The sequence below is a fragment of the Euphorbia lathyris genome, chromosome 8, assembly GCF_963576675.1.
Source record: "Euphorbia lathyris chromosome 8, ddEupLath1.1, whole genome shotgun sequence".
Classification (NCBI taxonomy): Eukaryota; Viridiplantae; Streptophyta; class Magnoliopsida; order Malpighiales; family Euphorbiaceae; genus Euphorbia; species Euphorbia lathyris.
In genome coordinates, this window is record NC_088917.1 from 53,056,009 (window position 1) to 53,077,725 (window position 21,717).

At 35.7% G+C, this 21,717-nt stretch overlaps 1 protein-coding gene across 1 annotated transcript; it reads right to left on the reverse strand.

Annotated features, from left to right (window-relative positions):
• Positions 1–4,232: 4,232 nt before the first annotated feature.
• Positions 4,233–7,537, reverse strand: LOC136203087 (probable LRR receptor-like serine/threonine-protein kinase At2g24230). The gene is made up of 2 exons (XM_065994140.1): positions 7,321–7,537; positions 4,233–7,237 (listed from the first exon to the last, which is right to left on the reverse strand). Exon 2 carries the CDS (start codon positions 7,040–7,042, stop codon positions 4,472–4,474), a length of 2,571 nt encoding a protein of 856 aa, XP_065850212.1. The 5' UTR covers positions 7,043–7,237; positions 7,321–7,537; the 3' UTR covers positions 4,233–4,471.
• Between the last annotated feature and the right edge of the window lie 14,180 nt (positions 7,538–21,717).

A 21,717-nucleotide genomic window follows, 5' to 3' on the forward strand; every position in this document is an offset into this window, starting at 1 on the left:
TCCAAAAACTCCAACACACACTTCTGCTGCAAGTGCATAAATTATTATCAATATTAGATATGGATATTTCTGCTGTAATTTAGGAATATAATTGATTTGTAATTATCATGTTCACACATATATCTTGTGTATATATATCACATTATCAATGAATGGAAAGGCGAGGATTCTACATTATCATGGTATCATGAGCCTAATTTCTTTCCTAAAAACTCTCTCCTAAAATTTCTCTCCCTAATCCCACCCAAATCTCTTCTTTCTCTCTTCCTCATTCTGCCGTTCTTCATCCCTAAAAACTCTACTGCCACCATGCCAAACAATGAACAAAACAATGGTGCCGCCGCCGCACCAACTCATCCGGCCCTCTCCATTATCAACATTACCTCCTTTATTCGTGATCCTCTCGAATCCGGCAAAGGCCTCTATACCACTTGGGCTGAACTTTTTAAAACACATGCCCGTGCTTTTCAAGTTCTTGATCATATCCTTCCTGAAACCGACGATAAATCAGAAATATCCATATCTAATACTAACAGGTTGGACTTTGAAAAAATACTCACAACAACATGACTAACACCCCCCCCCCCCCAGCCCTCTCAAATATAAATTCCTAGCTCCGCCACTGCGTGTGACTAACATTGTATTATACCCATGTTAAGGATATACATACTGCTTTAAAAGTATCAAAACATGGTATGCAATTATCTCATACTTCACATCACATTCCCTATAACTTTACTTAGATCTCTATGGTATTATATTTTCACAATTATACATCTCAGTATAATTGTCTAAACTGTGAAATATAGAAACTTGAAATAGGTAAATGATAATCGTTTCATGCAACTTGATTTCGTTCATCGTAATTTGAATTCGCTTATCTAGTCGGCCCCTTTCCGTGTTGTATTATCACCTACCCCATAAGAGAATCCTTCTAAGATAGCCACATTCAAATTTTACTTCTAGAATAAGTTAAAGTTCAAAGGATAAATTTTCGTAAACCATAATAATTTAATTACGAAATGAGTCTTACACTAGGAAAAGTTGAGATCAATCTCTTCCATCTCAGGGTCGCTCAGCACACATGATATGAACGCATGTGTTATGGTGTTGTTGTTTTTTTATCTCTCAACAGAGTGCATGTTTAAAACACCATACAAAAGCATTGGTCTATATGTTCCCAGCATCTAACTTTAAGTTCCCTTATTTTCAAAACTATTTTCGGCAATAGGACAAACAGGTTTCGGTTATTCCAAAACTTTACCCAACAGATCAACTCATGATCTCTTTATATATTAATTTGCATATAAGAATCTTCTACTTCAATGAATTCTCTTCATAGTTTTTACAAGACGGCTTCAGTTATTAAGCAAGTTATCGTTTGATGATAAAAACAGGCTCATTCTTATCTTTATCATCGCAAGACAAAATAAGAGCAAACACTCCTATAAGTGAGTTACTTATTTGTCCCACATGCATCACTATATAATAGTAACTATTTCAACGAATAAATATTTACAGATGTATATTGATAAAATATAAAAGATTATATTGAATACTCATGTTCTCAAATTATATGACAAAACTTGGGCTCTTATATCTCTAGTGACAGGCTTCGTGAAAGGATCAGCAATCATGACATGAGTCGATACATACTTCATGATATAAAAATCAGACTCAAAACAGGGCTGAAAGGAAATGAAAATATTTTTGGAAAATGACATCTTAAAAACACTATGTTTTTCATCAGAGAACTAAATTTTTGACAAATTTTTAATGCTAAAAACTATGAGATTCTAGACCGATATTAGAAAAGTAAAAGGTGAGAATTGAATATGACTATGTGGTTGAATTTTGGAGCTAAAGAACACTGAAATTAGAGTAGTGTAAGGCAGGTAAAAAAAATTAGGCAAAGTAGGCTGATCAGAACAATATGGTAAGAAACAAAAACTTCAGTTAAATGATGATTTGATGCTAAATTGAATGGAAATGAAGGAAGCACGAAATTTGCTAACAAAAGAAACTTAAAAGGGCATTGAGTTGTGTTTTATGTTGTTGGTTGGTTGGTTGATTGGGGCTGTAGAAGGAAGACGATGCATTCTATTTATAGGAGAAATGAGTTTGGTGAACAAGAAAATCAACCTCCGCTAATTCAAAATCTCCCAAATAATTAATTAAGTTCACTCTCCACTAACTTAACCGACATTATGTGTTGTTTACAAGAGAAAAATGTGGCAAAAAAAATATGAAGAGGCTGCAAAAATGCTTTAGAAATAGATGATCTCATAATACCTTGTGTGTTTTCTATGTCAACTTCGAAAAGTCATATCTTCTTTACCACTGATCGCTCCATGATGACATGCACTTAGCTCAAATTAAAAACTAACTAAGGATCTGTTTGTTTTATCTGCTGTTTGTTGTTGCTGTTTGCTGTTTGCTGTTACGGTTTGCTGTTTGAAAATGATGTTGTTCCAAAAGCAGGGATTTCCTGCTTTTATAAAAAGCTACTTTTCGAATACAAAAGGCAAACAGGAGGTGTCTAACCAAACACCTTAAACTCTCATTTTCAAAGTGAAAAGGCAAGCAGGAGGTCGAAAAACAGCTACCAAACACCCCCTAAACTTTGTAACTCTATTTTTCTGTATTCCTTGTTTGTTTTTCTTTTATATTTCAATTTTATTGTTATTTTGTAAATAAAACCATATAGTAAATTACATATGCTTTTAATAGGTGTAAATTAAAAATTTAGAACCATCCTAATATTTTACCAAAATATTTTTACTATCGTGCATTTGTTTGGGAAAATAAATAAAAAATAATAATAAACTTCCACATAACTTGTAGTTCTTAAAATTAAATATTTTACCTGAATTTCTTCAAAAAAAAAATATATTTTACCTGAATAAATAGATAGATGGTAAACTTTATTGTATTTAAAATTTGATAAAAGAGTGTAACTCACAACTATAGTGGTCCAGCCGGAAATAAGAATTGATATATATATGCATTTATTTATTCATACGCAACCAAAGGAAAGGACCACCTATTCATGCATTGCATGGCATGCACTACCACCCACCCAATTTGACTATTACCCGCACACCCAACTACCTTCCAACCAGTTTGGTTTTCCTATTTATGGTCGGCTCTATATACTTCCTTCCATTTAATCCAAGTCTCAATTAATGGGTTCTCGTCTACATATAAACAGGTCTATTTGGAATTAATCTACGCTTGCAAACATCTAAATAGTAAGATTGTAGAAAAACATTTCAACAATAATATAATTCAAACAACCGAGACAAGATAAAATAATGTCCATAAATAATATAATTAACCGAAAACTATGATACAACATTCTTAAATTCTTCAACCATATCATGGAAATAAGTAGAGAACGTAATTAAATAAAAATATTTGAAAATAAGAAACACAATTTACCAAAAAGCATACGATAATATTCAAAAATAAATTATAATCAAAATAATAATGAAAAAAACATTTTTTGTTATGATTGTTGTCCAAATGGCCCCCTTAAGTAGCAAAAAATGGAGGGGCAAACACAGCTAGAGGGACTAAGCAGAAAAAATCGAAACAGATTCTCAATTTTAAGAGCATAGCTTTGTTTTTTAATGCCGTTAAATAGTCATCATGAACTAATTCATTTAGACCCACCAAGGATTCTCGCAACATGTGTAAAGCCCAAACTGAAGTAACAACCTGTTTTTCTAACCACTCCGTGCACATATTTGCTTCTTTGAAGATATGGGTAAACTTGACAACTACTCTCCCCTTCTGCCCTAGAATACTAGCAAGTCACTCGCTATTTGAATCTCTCATATTGCCTCCTCCTCTATTGCATTGTTGATCGTGCAACACGAACCGTTGTATTCAGCTTGATCCACAAAAAGTTTGCCTTTTTCCAACCGATCAGCAACTCTATTTGCCCAGGCTGTTATTGACCCCTGCCATTTGTGAACAATTCACGAAGGGAGACCTTCACCCCGTCAACATCCTTGGTATCAGATCATCACATAAACACTTGTTAAAGGTGAAATTCGGGTCCATATGAATTTTGCATATACACTTGTTATTAGTAAGGTCCATGGAGCATTGTAACTTTCTTAGATGTGGACAGGTAAATTCGAACGTTTTCACTCTTATCCGTTTTACCATAGTGAGATGGTTATTTCAAGTATGAAGACAGCAAACAAAAATGCAAACATGAGCAGTGAAGGATTGAAAACTAAAGTGTTGGCGTATATAAATTAGACTTGAGTTGTGTGCCACCATTGAAGGAAAGGAAAATACCAAAAACAGATTTTCAAGAACTACTGTACAATTCCTTCCGGTGGCATCACAGAAACAAGTTAATAGAGAAACAGATGGATCAAAAATAGATCAAATAAAAGAACAAAAAAACAAAAACAACACAGAAAGAAGCAGCTTCTATTACATGATTTAGTGTTCATTAATCATTGATGCCTTGAGCTGTTGGTTCAATATCTTTAAGAAGTCCAACTATCTGCTGCATAGTTGGTCTCTTACAGGGTATATCTGCTGTGCACAGATATCCTATCTTGAGTGCCTCCTCCATTTCGTGTTCTGATACGGTATCCCTGATTTTCGGATCGATAGCTCTCAATCCTTGGCTCTTCCTTACCAATCCTCTCACCCAACTTACCAAAGTTGCATCTTTCTCTTCAGGATAATCATCTTCAGCTGCCTTTTTCCCTGTGATCAGCTCAAACAAAACTATTCCATAGCAGTACACATCGGATTTTGGCGTTGGGCAGTTGCTACTTGGATCACAAAACTCAGGCGGAACATAACCTGGGGAACCACGAGCAATCTCCTCATCCAAACCATTGCCAAAGATCTTGGCTAATCCAAAATCAGACAATCTCGGTTCCAGGTTATAGTCCAGGTAAACACTACTAGCTTTCACATCTCTATGAATAAGTGGGGGTGAGCACCCGTGATGAAGAAATGCCAATGCACGAGCAGTTCCAAGCGCAATTTTATGCCGGAATCTCCACGTTGTCAGCAATCCTTCCGAGCCGACATTTTGAATGCCATTGTTATCATCTTCTTCCCATGTGTCCATGCTCCAATCTTCGGTTGTTTGGATACCAAGTGGCAAATCATGGAGTAAATTCTGCAAGTTCCCATTCTCCATGTAATCATAGATAGCGATTCTTTGATCTCCTGCTATGCAATATCCAGTCAGCGGAACAAGATTTGGATGCTTAACCCGGCCAAGGTACTCAAGCTCTCTCGCAGCTTCTTGGTCTGATAATGTAGATCCACGAACCAAAACTTTTACAGCTACATGAATTCCGCCAGGTAAAAACCCTCTATATACAGGCCCGAATTTTCCCTCAGCTAAAAGGGTGCCTCGGTCAAAACCAGAAGTAGCAGACAAGAGGTCTGCAAAAGTGATATTCAACAATGGCTTCTCAAAAATCACTACTTCCACTGATGTTGCCTGCTTAACATCAGCCACCCATGTAGTTGAATCAGTTTGGAATGCAAATGGACCAGAAATGTTTTGTTCCTCTTTGTATAATGGTTGTTTTACAGTCCACATACTGGATTTCTTTCTGCAACCAATAGCTAGAAATAGCAACCCGCAGATCAAGCAGACCATAGAGAAAGTTAAGGCTAGAGCAAGTTTCATTCCCTTGTGTTTGGAGGACTTTCTTTTGAATAGTCCCAGGTTTGCAGCAATAGGGCAGCTATTCTCTGATCCATAGAACTGTTTTTGAAGGGTTTCAGGGGAAAACTCGGAAGCACAAAATGTTAAGTTGTTATAAGAGAAATTAAACTTCTCCATCCAAGAAAGTTTTTGCAAAAGGGATATTGGGATTTCTCCACTCAAATTATTATGTGAAACATCAACAACTTGAAGCTTTTTGACTGGTAACAAAGGAATTTGGCCACTGAGATGATTTTCAGACAGATCAAGTGTATGCAGATTAACCAATTGAACAACATCACTAGGAACATCACCAATGAGACTAGTTTTTGACAGATTCAGATATTCTAACTGCCAAATCGTATCAATTGGTGGGAATTTTTGCCTAGGAAATCTGTTGAATGCAAGATTAAGATATTTGAGGTTATGGGCTTGACTCAGATTGGGCAAAATATCACCACTAAGTTGATTCTCTGATAAGTCTAAATGAATCAAATGAGACAAATTGTAGCTTGAATTCAATTGTACCTGAGAAATGTGACCTTCAAACTGGTTCCTGCTTAAGTCTAGCACCTCCAACATTTCCAGAAACAGACCCATAGCTGAACCATGAAACAAATTCCCAGAGATATTGAGACTAGTAATGGATTTCAATTCAAATAGATCTGAGTCTCGCCCTTTTATACTGTTCCCTGCAAGGTTCAAGGTTTCAAGCTTGGGAAATGCAGCACCAAAACCGTCAGGCAACGGGCCACTCAGCTTATTCAAAGAAAGATCAATAAGAGTTAATGAAGTGCATTGCAGAATACCCAATGGAATGGTTCCTTGAAACCCGTTTCCATCCAGCTTTAGAACTCTCAAGCTGGAAAGGGAGCTTATAGCTGCAGGAATTTCAGCAGTGAAATTGTTATTTGATAGATCAAATATTTCAAGGCGGCCAAAATTGCCAACATTGTTAGTGAGAGACCCTGAAATTTGGTTGAAGGAAAGATTGAGAGTGATAAGAGAGCCCAAGCTCCAGAAATCTGAAGGCAAAGCTGTGATTTTATTGTTGCTAAGGTCCAAGACTTTAAGGTCATTTAGCTTGCCAATGGTGGAATCAGGAATAGAAGCAGAAAGGCCAAAACCAGAAGCCACTAATGCAGAAACACTTCCTTTGTCGTTACAGAAAACACCTCTCCATGAACAAACAGGAGCAGAGAAGTTGTAAAGTGAAGAGGAGGAAAAACTCATCTTCTTCAAAAATTCAGACACAAAGAAAGCATCTGTATTGGGTTGTTGACAAGGTAAAGGCTTGAAAAACATTAAAAGAACCGTGATTGAAGATAAGAAAAAAAATCCCATTTGGAACTAAACCCTAGAAATTAAAACCCAGAACACAAGCTCAAAACCCTCTCCTTCCTAATGCTTTAAATGTTGAAAAGCACAGCTACCTACATGCCTGAAATGCTTTCTGGTCCATCTTAAGCAATAATGCCAGGCTCTGCAACTCCATTAAATCCAGTGTGCAGAGTGATTTGAGCAATTCAAACTTAAAACCTGCAAAGAAGATAAAGTAATAATGAAATGAGAAAGAAGGAGTGAGTGAGGAATTGAAGTTTGAAGAGAGAATGCGAGCATACCTTGTGGTGAGGGAAGAAATAGTTTTGTCTTTGTAATGAAGAAGAAAAGGTGAAGACTTTTGTGCTGCAATTCCTGTGCTTCTTTTTGAAAAAGAAAATGAAAAGGCATAGATAAGAAGAAGAGAAAGCAGAGGTGATGTTGGGGTTAATAATAAATGGGAGCGGAAAGGAAAATAATGAGGGGTTGGTGAAATTGCAAGTGAAGTGATTGCAGCTTCTGCTTATTCAATGATTCTTCCCTTCCTTCCATCCACTATTCTCATTGTGCTCTTAATTATTCTTTTTTTACTTTTATATATTTATTTGGGGTAAATTGCACTCGTTACCACTGAACTTTACCCATTTCAACATTATAATCACTAAACCTCAATTCTTTATGGTATAGTCACTGGATTTTATACTTTTTAATTCTGATGGTCACCTAACGCCTCAAAACGACCATTGACTGCCTCAAAATAAAAGAATTCGAAGAGTTAATAATATTCTAAGCAACTTTATTTCTTGCAAATTTTCATTTTGAGGTCAGTTATGTACTGTTTGGTTAGGAGATAGTGAATTTTTAGAGAGGGAAAGCTCCAAAAATGTGATTTTGGAAAATAAAAAATGTGGTTTCATAGTAAATATCATTATGGACAACTTTAATGCTTGAATATTTTCATTTTGAGGAGTTAGTTAACATTGAGTGGTCATCGGTGTTAAAAAGTGTAAAGTTCAATGGTCTTACCACTAAGAATTGGAGTTCAGTGGCTATAATATTAAAATTAGGGTTGCAAATGAGCCGAGCCGCTCATGAGCGGCTCGGTGGTCGGCTCGATAAAAGCTCGGCTCGATTTGTAAACGAGCTGCTCGTGAGCACGATTTACTGGCTCGGTTCATAAATGAGTCGAGCTTGAGCAGAGCTCGGTTCAAAAGCTCGCAAGCATGCTCGATTAGAACATTTATGAACAAATTTTAGTTTTGTAGAAAACTATATAGTTTTGTGTTAGTTCAGAGATATCTAAACTTAATATTATTTCATTTGCTATTAGATGAGTTCTTCACAAACATAATAAATGAAAAATAGACAAACTATTTATAAGCATCTTGTTTATTTATTCACGAACTTTGCTTGTGAGCTTGTTTATGTATACAATTAAAGAGTTATTTGCGAGCAAACTTCACAAATATAATTAACAATTTACTCACAAACAATTCATGGTTAGATAATTTTCTTAATGAACCAAGTCCAAAGAAGATTTTGGTCTCGAAACAAGCTCGAAGCTCAGCTCGAGCTCGTTGAGCAAGCCAAAGCTCGGCTCGGGCTCGAGCTCGTTTATTTTATAGCAAGCTCGGATCGAGCTCGAGCTCGTTAATTTTATATCAAGTCCAGCTTGAGCAGGTCAAAGCTCGGCTCGGCTCGATTACAGCCTTAATTAAAATGGAAAAATTATAAAATTGGGTCAAATGGAAGACTCATTTACATATTTAGACGAATTACCCAACATACTACATATCTAGATTATATTATTGTGACTTTTCCAAAATACCCCAGACCTTTCATCTTCCCCTTCCTATCTACGGTTTCCCCTTCCTATCTATCATTTCATCTTCCCCCATTCTTTTATATTGAACTCATCACCAAACATTTCTTCATTATTATGTTTGTCTTTTCTTCCTCTCTTTATCTCTTGATTATTCATCTTCCTGTTTCTAAAAAATTAAGTCATGGTTCTTCATCTTCTTGTTTCTTTTTGTCTCTTGGTTTCTTTCTTCTTGTGCGATTGAATGCATCGTTATTCGACGTTATTCTGCGTGTTTTTCTGCGTTTATCATATGGTTATTGTCGATTTTAATGGTAAAAGGCGAAAATAATGTAAGTATCTACTGTTTCATCTTCATCTTTTTCCAAAAAAAATGGCTTCGCGAAATGAGTTTTGTGAAGTCTGGGAAGAAAAAATAGGTTAAAAATGACGATTATGCGAAGACTGCGAAGAGAAAATCATCATTTTTAGCATGATTTTTTCACTTCGCATAATCGCTTTCTGTAAAGAAAAATCATCCTTTTGGGTTAATTTTCTATTCGCAGACTTCGCATAATCGTTTTCTGCGAATTAAAATCGTTCTTTTTTTTGTTAAATTTCTCTTCGCAAGCTTGCTAACACGGCTTAATTTTTATGAAGGTGGTTGAATACAAAACATCAAATTCAAGTATCTCTTCACCTTGAATACAAAAGCATCAATCACAGTAGGCGGTGTTCTAGGATGCAGGGGAGATGGTGTTCTGGGATGCAGGGAAAGAAAAGAAAAATCACTATTATCATCCTATAAGGTCATCTATTCCGCCGATTTTTCTTGCTTCTGTAAAGCCTGGAAGCACCCCGATTTTTCTTGCTTCTAGTTCCTTCTGCTTCTACGCTTTAAGGTTTAGGGTTTGAATTATTGTTGCAATCTTGTTGTAGATTTTGATAATGTTGTGATTTTAGTGTTAGAGTTACCATTGCAATCTTGTTGTAAATTTTGATAATGTTATGAGCTTAGTGTTAAAATTATTATTGCAATCTTGTTGTTATGATTTGAATGTTATATACCACTTCGCATTTTTGCAATTTGTGAAGGCTGCAAAGATAATACCGCTTAAGAACATGACTTTTACTTCGCATAGTGCGAAATCTGCGAAGTAAAAGTCATTCTGCGAATTAGTATTGTCTTCGCAGGCTTCGCATATTGCGAAATATGCAAAATAAATTTCACGTTCTTAAGCATATTATCTTCGCAGACTTCACAAATTGCAAAATATGCGAAGTAAATTTCATGTTCTTAAACAATATTATCTTCACAGATTTCGCAAATTGCGAAATATGCGAAATTAGACGGAAGAGAGAAAGAAGAAAGAGTAAGAAATTCCTAAGTATTATATATATATGAATGGCATTTTGGGAAAGTCATAAAAAATAGTCTAGATAGGTGATGAGTTGGGTAATTGATCTAAATATGTAAATGGACCTCCCGTTTGACCAGTTTTATAATTTTTCCTATTAAAATAGGTAAATTCTAGTGGCCATGTATGTAATTTACCCTATTTATTTGCACTCGTATTTCGATAAGTTTAGTTTAGATTCATCGGGTTAGGCTATGCTTACTTTGTTTTTGACAAAGTAAGTTTTACTTTGTTTTTTCCACTATTGGATGGTGATGAACTTTGACAAAGTAAGTTCATCTAATGGTAGAAAAAACAAAGTAAATCTTACTTTATCAGAAAACAAAGTAAGTATAGAAGACACCTAGATTCATGTTTAAAAAAATTAAGAAAAATGATATACTAATGCAAATCAAATATAAAGTTTGAGAAATAAAATTGGGTGTTCTATGTGAACACTTTATAAGTCCTAACATAAATAATTCTTCTTTAAAAAAAACATAAATAATTGTTTTAAGTCCAATTTTTGAATCAACTAATAGTCTCTTTTAATTCGTAGAGCATTTACATCTCTAATAAAATAATTATCCAACAATAATTTTGAAAATAATACGTACAAAGCAGTGTTATTATCACATGACATATGCCAAAATCAAGTAAATCTAATCCTTACTAATTGAAGTGTCAATGTTAAGCTTTACGAGTATCGCATAAGATTTAGCCCAACACAAAACAAATTTAGATATGCAATCAGCCTCTTACTGATATAAATTGTGAGATTTGAGCTTAACATTTTGTTACTCCTTGATATCCAAACCAACAAAATAGAAGAGGTGAATTCCTAAATCCTTTCCAAACAAAACTATTTATTTCCGATCAGAAGTCCCACACAACTATGATCCAGACATAATATTGATTAAAACTTAAGGAAGAAAAACATGACACATTCTCATTAAAAAAAATGACACATCCAATTAAAAAATTAATTCCATTGCTATCTAGCATCCCTCTTAAATTTTTAGTCTGTCAAACACTAATAGAATATGCACCCACAAATCTTAGGCAAAAGATTTTCAAACATTGATTATATCAATATTTAAGTCTACTAGATATATAAATTGATCACACACAAAAAAAACTGTTTAATATATTTTGTATGCTATTAAAATAGTTGTAAACAATTTAGTAAAATACATAAAATTATTTTAGTTTATTGATAAATTTATTTAAAAAAACTGATGTGGCAATTACATAACTGTCAAATCATTTCGTTCATTCTGTTAGATAAAAGTAAAATTAACGTGTTTGGAAATATAAAGGTAAAATTATAAAATTACACAATTTTATTAGGCAGAAGTATGCAATTCCCTAACAATAATAGGGTGATTTAGAACTTGTAAGAAAAAGGTCAATTTCACAAGATTTTTTAAATATGGACGAAGTAGAATCACTATGTGGTCTAATTTTGTTTTTTCTTGCTTTATGTAACATCAATCTAAAATTTCTTACTGTAGAAACACGCGGCACTGCAGTGCTTTGTTTGTTAGAGCAACTCTAATGGTTTGAGGGTTGCACACCCTTCAACCATTCCACATCACCCATTTCTAACAACTCCCTCATCAAAACACCTTCTTCTAAAAATCATCTCTAGTGATTAGTCACTATCACCACTATTTAATGGATCCCACACGCCATTTAATATTTTATTTTTATTTTATATTTATTTTGATGATTTTATTTTACTTATTTGATGTGTTTTTTAAAAAAAAAATATATGTTTTCTTATAATTTATTTTATAAATTTATAATAATATTTAATATTTATATTTATATGGTAAGAAACAATACAGGTATTAAAAAAAAGTGTACAAGTGATTAGATTTTATTAAATTAAAATATCATTTTGCAAAAAAAAAAAAATTATTTTATCAAATTCTTATGGTGCCCCACGTATTTAGTCAAAAAAGTTGTCAAAAAAAGGTTAGTGGATTGCTTCTGAAAATCACGCGTCATCAGCTCCTCTCACCTCTTGCCAGCTGCTCTGCGTGAAAAGAAATCCTTGTGACACGCGTGAATAGTTATTCAGGATTTTTCAAGCCCAGCGAGTCGCCAATCCTAGCGAGTTGCTAGAGATGGAGGGTTTCAAAATTTGTTTCTCTAATGGATAGAGGTTGTCAAACAACTTATTTTAATTGTAAATTGGTCCTTGTATTGCACATTAGAGTTGCTCTTAAGGGTGTGCATCAATGCAGTTTAAATTGTATACCGAACCGAATCGATTGAATTCGGTTTTTTGGTTTGGTTTTTTTGACACTTCGATTCAGTGTCGGTTTTATTTTTTGACGCATTTCGGTATTCGGTTCTGTTCGGTTTGACAAAAGAATACTCCTTGACAACCCTTAACTGCTTGGTAAATAGGGGCGAAGCGAAAGCCACATATGTTCCGGCCATAGTCGTTGGAACAAAGCTCCCTAGCAAGCTCGAAGCGAATGTTAGCCCTCAATATAGTTGTTTGTCATCGGAGACTCACTACCACAAACGACAAAGTAATTTTCAGTTCACTTCCCTATCATATCCCCAATTTATAGGAATGATGGAAGTCGCGAACCAAACTCAAGCGGTCGACTCAAAAAACGAGGGAACCCGAAAATAGAAAAAGGTGAACATGCCACCATTGAACATAAAGACTTATTATCTTCAGAGAGCAATGGGAAAATCATTATCTCCCCTATTTTTAGGGCCTTCTAAGCCTATTGAACTTTTGATATTTACACTTTGATTTATATTTCATCATTTAATAGATCCATTAGTATAAAATAAATCTTAATTTAATTTCTCAATTAAATACTTATGGGAATTTGAATCCTTAAATGTGATTTTTGTCATAATTAAAAACTTAGTGGAAATTGTGTTTCAACAAATACCCCCAAGGTACTCGGTATATATTTGACGGGTAACAGGTAATGGATACCCTCGTTACCCGTTACCCGTCGTAACTCCTTTATATATTAAAAAATATTATTGTTTTTTAGATGAAAGATGTGGGTTCGAACCCACAACTTTTATTCTTTAACCATTAAATGATACCACTAAGTGAAGATTATCAAAATGAACTATTTATTTTTAGTGTATTTTAATTATTTCTTAATAATTGGAGTGATTTAGAATTCTTGAATTTGAGATTTTTTGTTTTATGTAATGATTTTTAATGGGTAAGCATACACGCAGGTACCCGAAAATTAGATAGGTCGGCTATGTGATGCAAAAATATACCCGTTAGGATAATGAGACAGGTACAAATAATTAAAATTAAACGGGTAAGAGTTTGGGATTGGAATTGGCACTACATGCGGGTACCTTACCAGTTGTCCTCTCTAGGGATAAGAGTCTTAATCTTATACCTAAGAGGGGGTGGTATAAGGAGATGCGATAAGCTCCTACAATTTTAATGAAATGGAAAAATTCATCTTATCCCTCAAATCAATGTTATGTAGTTTAAGTAGGAGTAATATAGTAAAATATATTACTATCAAAAAAAATATAGTAAAATATATTATTTTATCGTTATCACTATCACACAAAACAAACATGGAATAATAAATCTCAACTATCTTATTTTTTATCTTATTTTCGTCTTTTATCTTTATCATTGTCCTTATCATTATCTCAATATTTATTTTTATTCTTATCACAATCAAATACCAAACACCCCCTAAAGATACATTTAAGTATACGCGGGTTGAAGTTATCTAGTTTGGTTGTGTAAATTCGCCATAAAATCCCTCTAAATGATTGTTTCGTCCTTGGAAATTGCATTTTCTCCCTGCGCATTCTTGCAAAAATATGTCTTTTTTTTTTGTTATGATTTAGTACATTTGAAGAGTAATAATTATAAAAAAAAAAAAAATTATATAATTATAAAAAAAAGAGTAACTATTTATTAAATTATAATTATGCATCCAGGGTTTTCAATGAAGAAAATGTAATTCTTAAGATATGTGAGGTCCATAAGCAACTCTTATTTTAAGAAGATTGTTATGAGTTGTATCCATAATGACTTCAACTTGGACTCATGTTGTGTAAATTATACATACTAATATTTACTTATTAACAAAGGAACCAAAGACTCATTAGACAACATGCATTAATTCAGACTAAGATTACTTATCATGTCAAAGATATTTGTGAACCCTAGTAAATATTATTAAACAAATGAGATTATATTTTTTTATTTTAAGATCGTAAAACATTAATTATTTTTGCCATGTGAATTAAACCGGCCGGCACTAGGTAGATTTTTTCCGATTAAAATTTGCTATACATATTAGAACTCGAATTCAAAATTTATCATTTAAGCGATTTAATGTTCTTAACCACTTGATATCTGTGTATGTGAACTTGTAATAGAGAGTCTGAATGTCTCGTTGAGTCCTCCAAATTCAACCTGTAAAACAGAGCCAATGATTAGAGAGGGCTGGAGTCCAACGAATCCGCTCTGATGTCTAAGTCAATAAATGGTTTAGAAGGGTTGAAGAATAAGGACTAGTCATAAGTTGTAGAGTTAACGTACCCTAGGATGTGGTTATACATGTCTATTTATAAGGCTGGGCCGAACTCTTCTTCTTCTAGGAATCCTTTTAGTACTAGGAGTCCTTCTTCTATTAAGACTCTGGTTTTAGGAGAATTTCTCCATGATGTGGAATGTTCGACCTAGCTGCATGGGGTTTCCTTTAGATGGAAAACGTTCCATAAAAGCCTCTTGATAGATGTAAAGGCCCAAATTGGGACATGTGGTGGTTAATCCGAAGGCTCCTGAGATGTCAAGTGTCTGATTCGTTGTATACGATATTATATGTCCCACTGCCCTTATTTCTGAACACCTGCAGGGTTTGGTTTAGGTGGGAAAAGTGAATTATATGTCTTTGCCTTCAATTGCTTCAACACGTGTTATTTGAGTTTTCTCGAAAATTGTTAACCGTGTGGCACGCGTTGTCCATATGGCATTTTTTATTGGCTTTGTTTCTTGTGCCTGCCAAGGTTCCTGAAACAGTGGCTAGTCTATTCGACTGTATGAATTTATTGTTCATAATTTCTGTTGTTTCACCTTTCGTCTTCCTCTTTGGTTCTATAAAACGTTCATCTCATCTATCTTGTTTCTCTTTATCTCTTTTACTTCATATTTTCTGCTAATTGTTGCTTGCATTTTGTCGGGATTAGCTTCAATTCTTCTCTAGGAAATCATGAACCCTAAAAATTTCTCAGAGTCTACCCCGAAGGTACACTTCTCTAGGTGGAGCTTTAAGTTGTATGATTTGAGAGTGGTGAGGACCATCTAAAGGTCATTGGAGTGCTCTTCCTTCGTGCGGCTTTTGATGATCAAATCATCCATATATACCTCCACCTTGTCCTAAATGAAGTCTTTCAAAATTTCATTCACCAGTTATTGATATGTTGCTCATGCATTCTTGAAGCCGAAGGGCATCATGTTGTAGCAATATGTGCCTACATGAGTGATGAAGTTGGTTTTCTCTTTATCTTTTAGATCCATGGGTATTTGGCGATACCTTTGAGCCGCATCGCACATTGAGTAGATTGCATATCCTGTTGTAGAGTCAATTAGCATGTCAAAGCAAGGTAAAAGTTGGGAGTCCTTTGGACATGCCTTGTTTGGATGGGTGAAGTCTACGCAAAGTCTCCACTTCTCGTTTGCCTTTTTCACTAGCACGACATTAGCTTTCCATTTAGGATATTGGATTGGCTTAATGTCTCCTCAGTCTATCAACTTCTTAACTTCGGCACTGATTATTTTTTGTCTTTCTAGACCGTGATTTCTCTTCTTCTAGCATAATTTTATCATGGATTCATCGATGTTTAGTGAATGCATCATGACATATGGTGATATACATGTGACGTCTATAGGGCACCAGGCGAAGGCATCGATGTTTTCCCTTAAGCATTGGGCGATGTATGCTTTGGTTGGCTCTGCTAGCTCGCTGCTATTTGTATGGGTTTGCCTTCTGCTAGCCACACGGTTTCCAAGGAACCCACATGTTCGGCTCTTTCCCGGTCCTTCTTTTTTTCATCTTCTATCTTTGGTTTCATGCCAAAGGACGCTATGTACATTTGATGTGCTACCATTTGATTTGTAACCCCCTCACTGGGATCACATGATATCTCACACAACATCAGTTACAGACATGCTTTCAAGTCTCAATCATATAAACTTTACATATTATACATAGGAGAAAGCGTTTATAATTTACAATACATGTTTAAATCATTATCCTACATAGAGGATTTACAAAACAAAAATACATCAAAATACTCCAAAATGTCTAGGCGAGAATGGACTGACACTGCCGGTGCAACCTTGAATAAGAAGAACTCCACTTAACCTGTAAAAATCTGTTGGCAAGGGATATCTGCCTACTCAATAAACATATTACGGATATATGTATACAAAAGTAATATAAAGAACATAGATCAAAATATATCATCATTACCAAGTTAGAATTTTCAGTAGAAAGATAATCACTTGCTTCACTTATTACAGTAATGATTATTCCAGTAAGTATGGGCCCTACTATACTAAGATAATATATATATATATATATATATATATATATATATATATATATATATATATATATATAATGGTCTTTGGGCCCAATCTGTATCTCGACTCACTAAATTCGGAATACAATCATCTGTGCTACGGAGAAGTTAAACTCAACTCACGTACTCATATATCTCAACACATGTGCTTTCGGCTCATAATATTCGGATAGCACTCTCAACTAGGACCATTTCACATATCCATCTAAGCAAGATCATATTCATTTCTTATCCAAACATTATCTAGTTCAAAAATGTGCACAAGGCTCAACATGCCACATTTATGTTGGTCCCTAGTAATTAGTTCCAAGGGGGGATAGGAACTAATGTAACTTTTTCGCTTTTAATTTGTGCTGACTTAATGTTATTTTAAGAGTTTATTAACTCTGCGTGTTGGTCAGCACGGGTGATTGATTAGTCAGACAGTTTTAGTTCTATGCTGACTAAGACTGCTTGACTTGAGAGTTGGGAATTGACACTTGAGAGGTCAGCTTCCAACTTAGCACTCAGATTTACTCAGTTTCAGTTTTAACAATTTATAAGCTGAGTAAATATAACAAGCAACACATGCACATATATATATATATATATATTGAGAGAAAGAGTTTAGAAGTTACTCAGCGCGACTTATCCTGGTTCGGCCTCTCTGCCTACGTCCAGTCCCCAGTTCCTCCTGGGATTTTCAATCCAATACTGAGCTCTTTCAAGGTAGAGCACAAACCCTTTACAAGGCAATGATTATGCAAGAGTGCGTCCTCTATTCGTCTACTCAGCTCCTACTAAGTACTACAATCCAGCACTTAGATTTTTCTACCACTGAATACTTACAACCAAGTACTCAGCTCAACACTCTCAATATTCCTATTGATCACACATTTGTTCTTTTTCAACTAAAGAACACCTTAGATGATTACAAAACAATCAATCTAGCATTTACACAGAGAATAGAAAAGTTGGTGTAAGATCTTTTTGTATTTGAGTGCTTTGAAGATTTTCTCTCTTGTATTTTTCTTTTGATACTTCGGCAATGATCCAAGGCTTCTTGATTGTCCTTTTATAGATGGAAATCTACAGATGGATCATTTGAATTTGTTTTAGCCGTTAACACTAAAACGGCTCTTTTGGGGAACATCTTCTGGTCAGCTTCAGACTGTTCCGTCATTCCCTTCCTCTGTTTTCTTCAGGCGTCAGGTTTTGTCTTCTTGCATCAGACTTGTCTTTTTGTGCCAGTTGTCTTTTACCAATAATCCATTGACCCATGTTTCTTAGAATTAGTCTTCTTTGTATTTTCGAGACTTCAATTATTGGTGCAGAAGATTGGCAGACTTTGTCCTTTAGTGAACGGATCCTCCATGTTGTCCTGACTGTCACTCAGCTTCATTCGTTCTCTTCGAATGTTCTACTTTCATGCTGAGTTCCTTCTTAGTCAGCTCCATTCTGTTTGTATAATTCTGAAAGAGTCTTCTAATTTAGTCAGCTTCGTTCTGGCAACTTTGAAGGAAGCTTCTGACGCTAAGTTCTACTCCACTCAGCTTCTATTCTTTCATGCTGAGTTTCATTCAACTCAGCTTGGCTTATGCTGACTTTTGTCCTGTCTAACTTTATATATATTTTTGCACTCAATATTGAACAAACACATTAGTACAATTAAATCAAAGCACTTAAATTTAATTGCCTCTTAATCATGGATGATTTTGTCAAATCAAAATCTTGTGGAAAGGTGTTTCAACAAACTCCCCCATTTTGATGTTGGCAAAATACATAATTATGGAACTCAGTTATAAGTTACCCCATGATTGATATATTTTTGAAATGACTCCCCCGTAAGGGTTGCACATATTGTCTTAAATTAATTCTAAACCTTCCAAGATTTAATTGAATTATCCTTAAGACATTTGTGTATACTGACTTAATTTAATGTTAGATTTTTTTTAGGATCTGAGCTAATTTGATTTAAGTCAGTTTTCAAAAATATTAGAAGTATGTTGCTACTCAGTTTATTGCATAAGTTTTTTAGTGTTAATGTATACTGAGTATGTTTTACTTCTTAATTTGTTTGTTCAATATTATCGACCAGATTGAGGAAATAGTACTTGACATAGATTAAACAAAAAGATAAAGCAAAAAAAAAACATATATGAAAGTTTCTATGCAAGTTCTAAACATTTACTAGACTGTATCTAGTTCTTCTTCTTCTGAGCTTGGTGGTCAGCTTGAGCTATTCCTTTGCCTTTGTCTTTACTTCCTGAGGCATTACTTACAAGCTGAGTTCCTCCTTGACTTGTCTCCCCCATTTTGCCATCATCGGGTTTATAAATGAATGTGTCAGTGCGAGCATGAGAGGAGAGGTGAGTTGAGTAACGCTGGAGCCTCTTAGTACTTTCTCGCAAGCCATCAATTATAGGAACACTGTCATCTTGGACATGGCGAGGAACCCGAAGAGAACTGCTAATCATGCTGAGCAGACATTCATGAGATTTGCTAAGCCAGGTGAGCGAGCTGGTGAGCTGACCAAATGATTGGTGGTACATCTTGAGCAAGGCAGAGTCATAAAATATGCGCTGGGCATTGTTGATGCGCATTGCCTTCATAATCGCCTTGGAAAAGCTCAAGAGTTCACTGTTGGAGACTGGATCAACATCCATCTGGGCTTTGTTGATGTTGAGTAGGCTGACTGCTTCACTCAGTTGGTCAATTGTACACTGAGAGGAGGAAGATACTAAGTCACGCGTACTGGTCAGCTCAGCATTAAGCTTGGTAAAGCATTCTTGAAGTTCAGCAAAGGTGGCAAACTCAGCATTGGCAGGTGCACTTGATTTGGTCAGTTCTGCAGTTAACTTATCAAAACATCCTTGAAGTTCAGCGGAAGTGGCATACCCTGGATTAACTTCTGATGGTTGTTGGATTTTGCCTTTAAGCGAGTTCAGATGGTTCACCATTGTGAGAACCAATTCAGTCAACTTTGTGATTTGGTCTTGCCTGGGTTGCTGAGTTTGAATGGTGGTCATAACACTTACTAGATCCTTGAGTCCTCTTAGTTCATTGAGAAGCTGAGTGATTCCAGGCAGTTGAGAGGACTCAGTATCAGAAGATCTAGCAGCATCAGCTTGAGGAGGGTTCAAATCTTGAAGCAAGGACTGAGCAGAGGCAATGATGCGACGGCCTGACTCAGTGGCATCCAAGTAGGTGAATTAAGCCGCATTTGTCTCAGAGGCTGGAATTGAGCTTGATGGTGGAGGAGTTGGCTCTTTGCCAGATTGATCACCTTGATTGGTGACTGGACTTTGATGCAGATGATCTTCAGGAGCTGAGTTGTCAACATACTGAGTTGGAGGTGGAGTTTGGTTAGTCATGTTGACCTGCTCATCCTGAGTGGGTGAAGTTGAAGCAGGATTTGTTCCATCTTGAGCAATTGAATTTGGATCTTCAAGGGTTTTAGCTTGTTCCTCATCCTGAGTAACAGAGGCTTGTTTTTCCTTTGAAGGAGACTCAGGGTCGTTTGCAAAGTATGCGAAATGTAGCTCAGACATGCCAGTAAATTGTTCTTGAAGAGGAAAATCTGCAAGGAGATCAATAACTTGAGTTTTATGGGCTTTCTTCTTAAGCCGCTTGAACCTTTGTTCCTTGGGAGGAGAAGGGTCAGCATCAATGTTCTCCTCATCAGTATCAACTGTCTCTTCTACTACTGTTGGATGCTGCTCAATATGAGCCTCAACAGCAACAATTTCTTCTTCCTCAGCTCTTTGCTTAGCATCACCCTGAGGTTGCTCAACATCAGCAGGTTCTTCTTGCTCAGTATGGACGTCTTCCACAACATGAGTTTCTTTGTCAGCTTCCCTTTCTACTTCAACATTTGTTTTCTCAGCTTGTTGCTCAGTTTCTTTCTCAGCTTCCTTCTCTAAGTCAGTTCCTTGACCTTTGGAAGATACAACCCAATCTAGAGGATCAACTTCAACTGTCTTTAAGGAATTAACCTTCTTCCTTTTCATCAGGGGGGATTCTGGAGTTCCCTCTTCTTCATCTTCAGGCTCTTCTGGCCTCTTTCTCTTCTCTGCCAACTCAGCTTTTTCCTTAGCCTTGTCAGCTTTAACTTTTTCTTGAGACACTAGTCTCACTTTCTTTGGGACAGCATGGATGTCTTTGGAGCATGTGGCAATGGCCTTTCTCTTCTTCCTCTTCTTTTCCTTAGGTGACTCAGCAGGAGCCTCCACTTCTTTCTCAGGCTCATTTTCAGGCTCAATTTCTAGCTCAGCTTCATCATTTTCCTCAGCATCTACAACTCCTTCATATCCTTTCAACGGTTGATTATACAACAGTCCAACCAGCAGAGCTGTTGTGATCTCACTTCCCAAAGTGTCAGTTTCATTTATGGTCTCAATCTGTTTGTCTTCAATGATCTTAGTGATCAGAGAACCCAGCCTGAGCTTCTTTCCACTGCGTTGAAGAGCCCCAACCAGAAAGACGGGCATGTTAAGTGGAGTGTAGGTCAACATGTGCCATATGAAGCACTGTTCAAAATTGGAGGCGGATGAGGATGAGTTGAGTTTGGGAAAGATGAAGTTGGTCAGCATGTAGTGAGCCATCTTCTGTTCTTGCCCCATACAGGTGCTGGATATTTCACCTTTATGATCTTTGGGTTTGCAGAACCCCTTGATCTTGTCAAGCTTCTCCTTTGGTATCTTCTCTTTTGTTGTCCTAAATTCCATTCCTTCGTCTGGTAAATCTAGCAAAGTAGCTAGATAGGCAGGGGTTATGGTGATTTTCTGACCCTTGACTGTAGTCTCCAAATAGTCAGCATCTTCTTCATCAACAAACATGTTGGAATAGAATTCTCTTACCAGTCTAGGGTATGTTTTTCCGGCGAGTGAGAAGAGACCGGTCCATTT

Coding starts and splice junctions, on each gene's coding strand:
- LOC136203087 (XM_065994140.1), bottom strand. CDS start 7,042: ATGGGATTTTTTTTCTTATCTTCAATCACGGTTCTTTTAATGTTTTTC.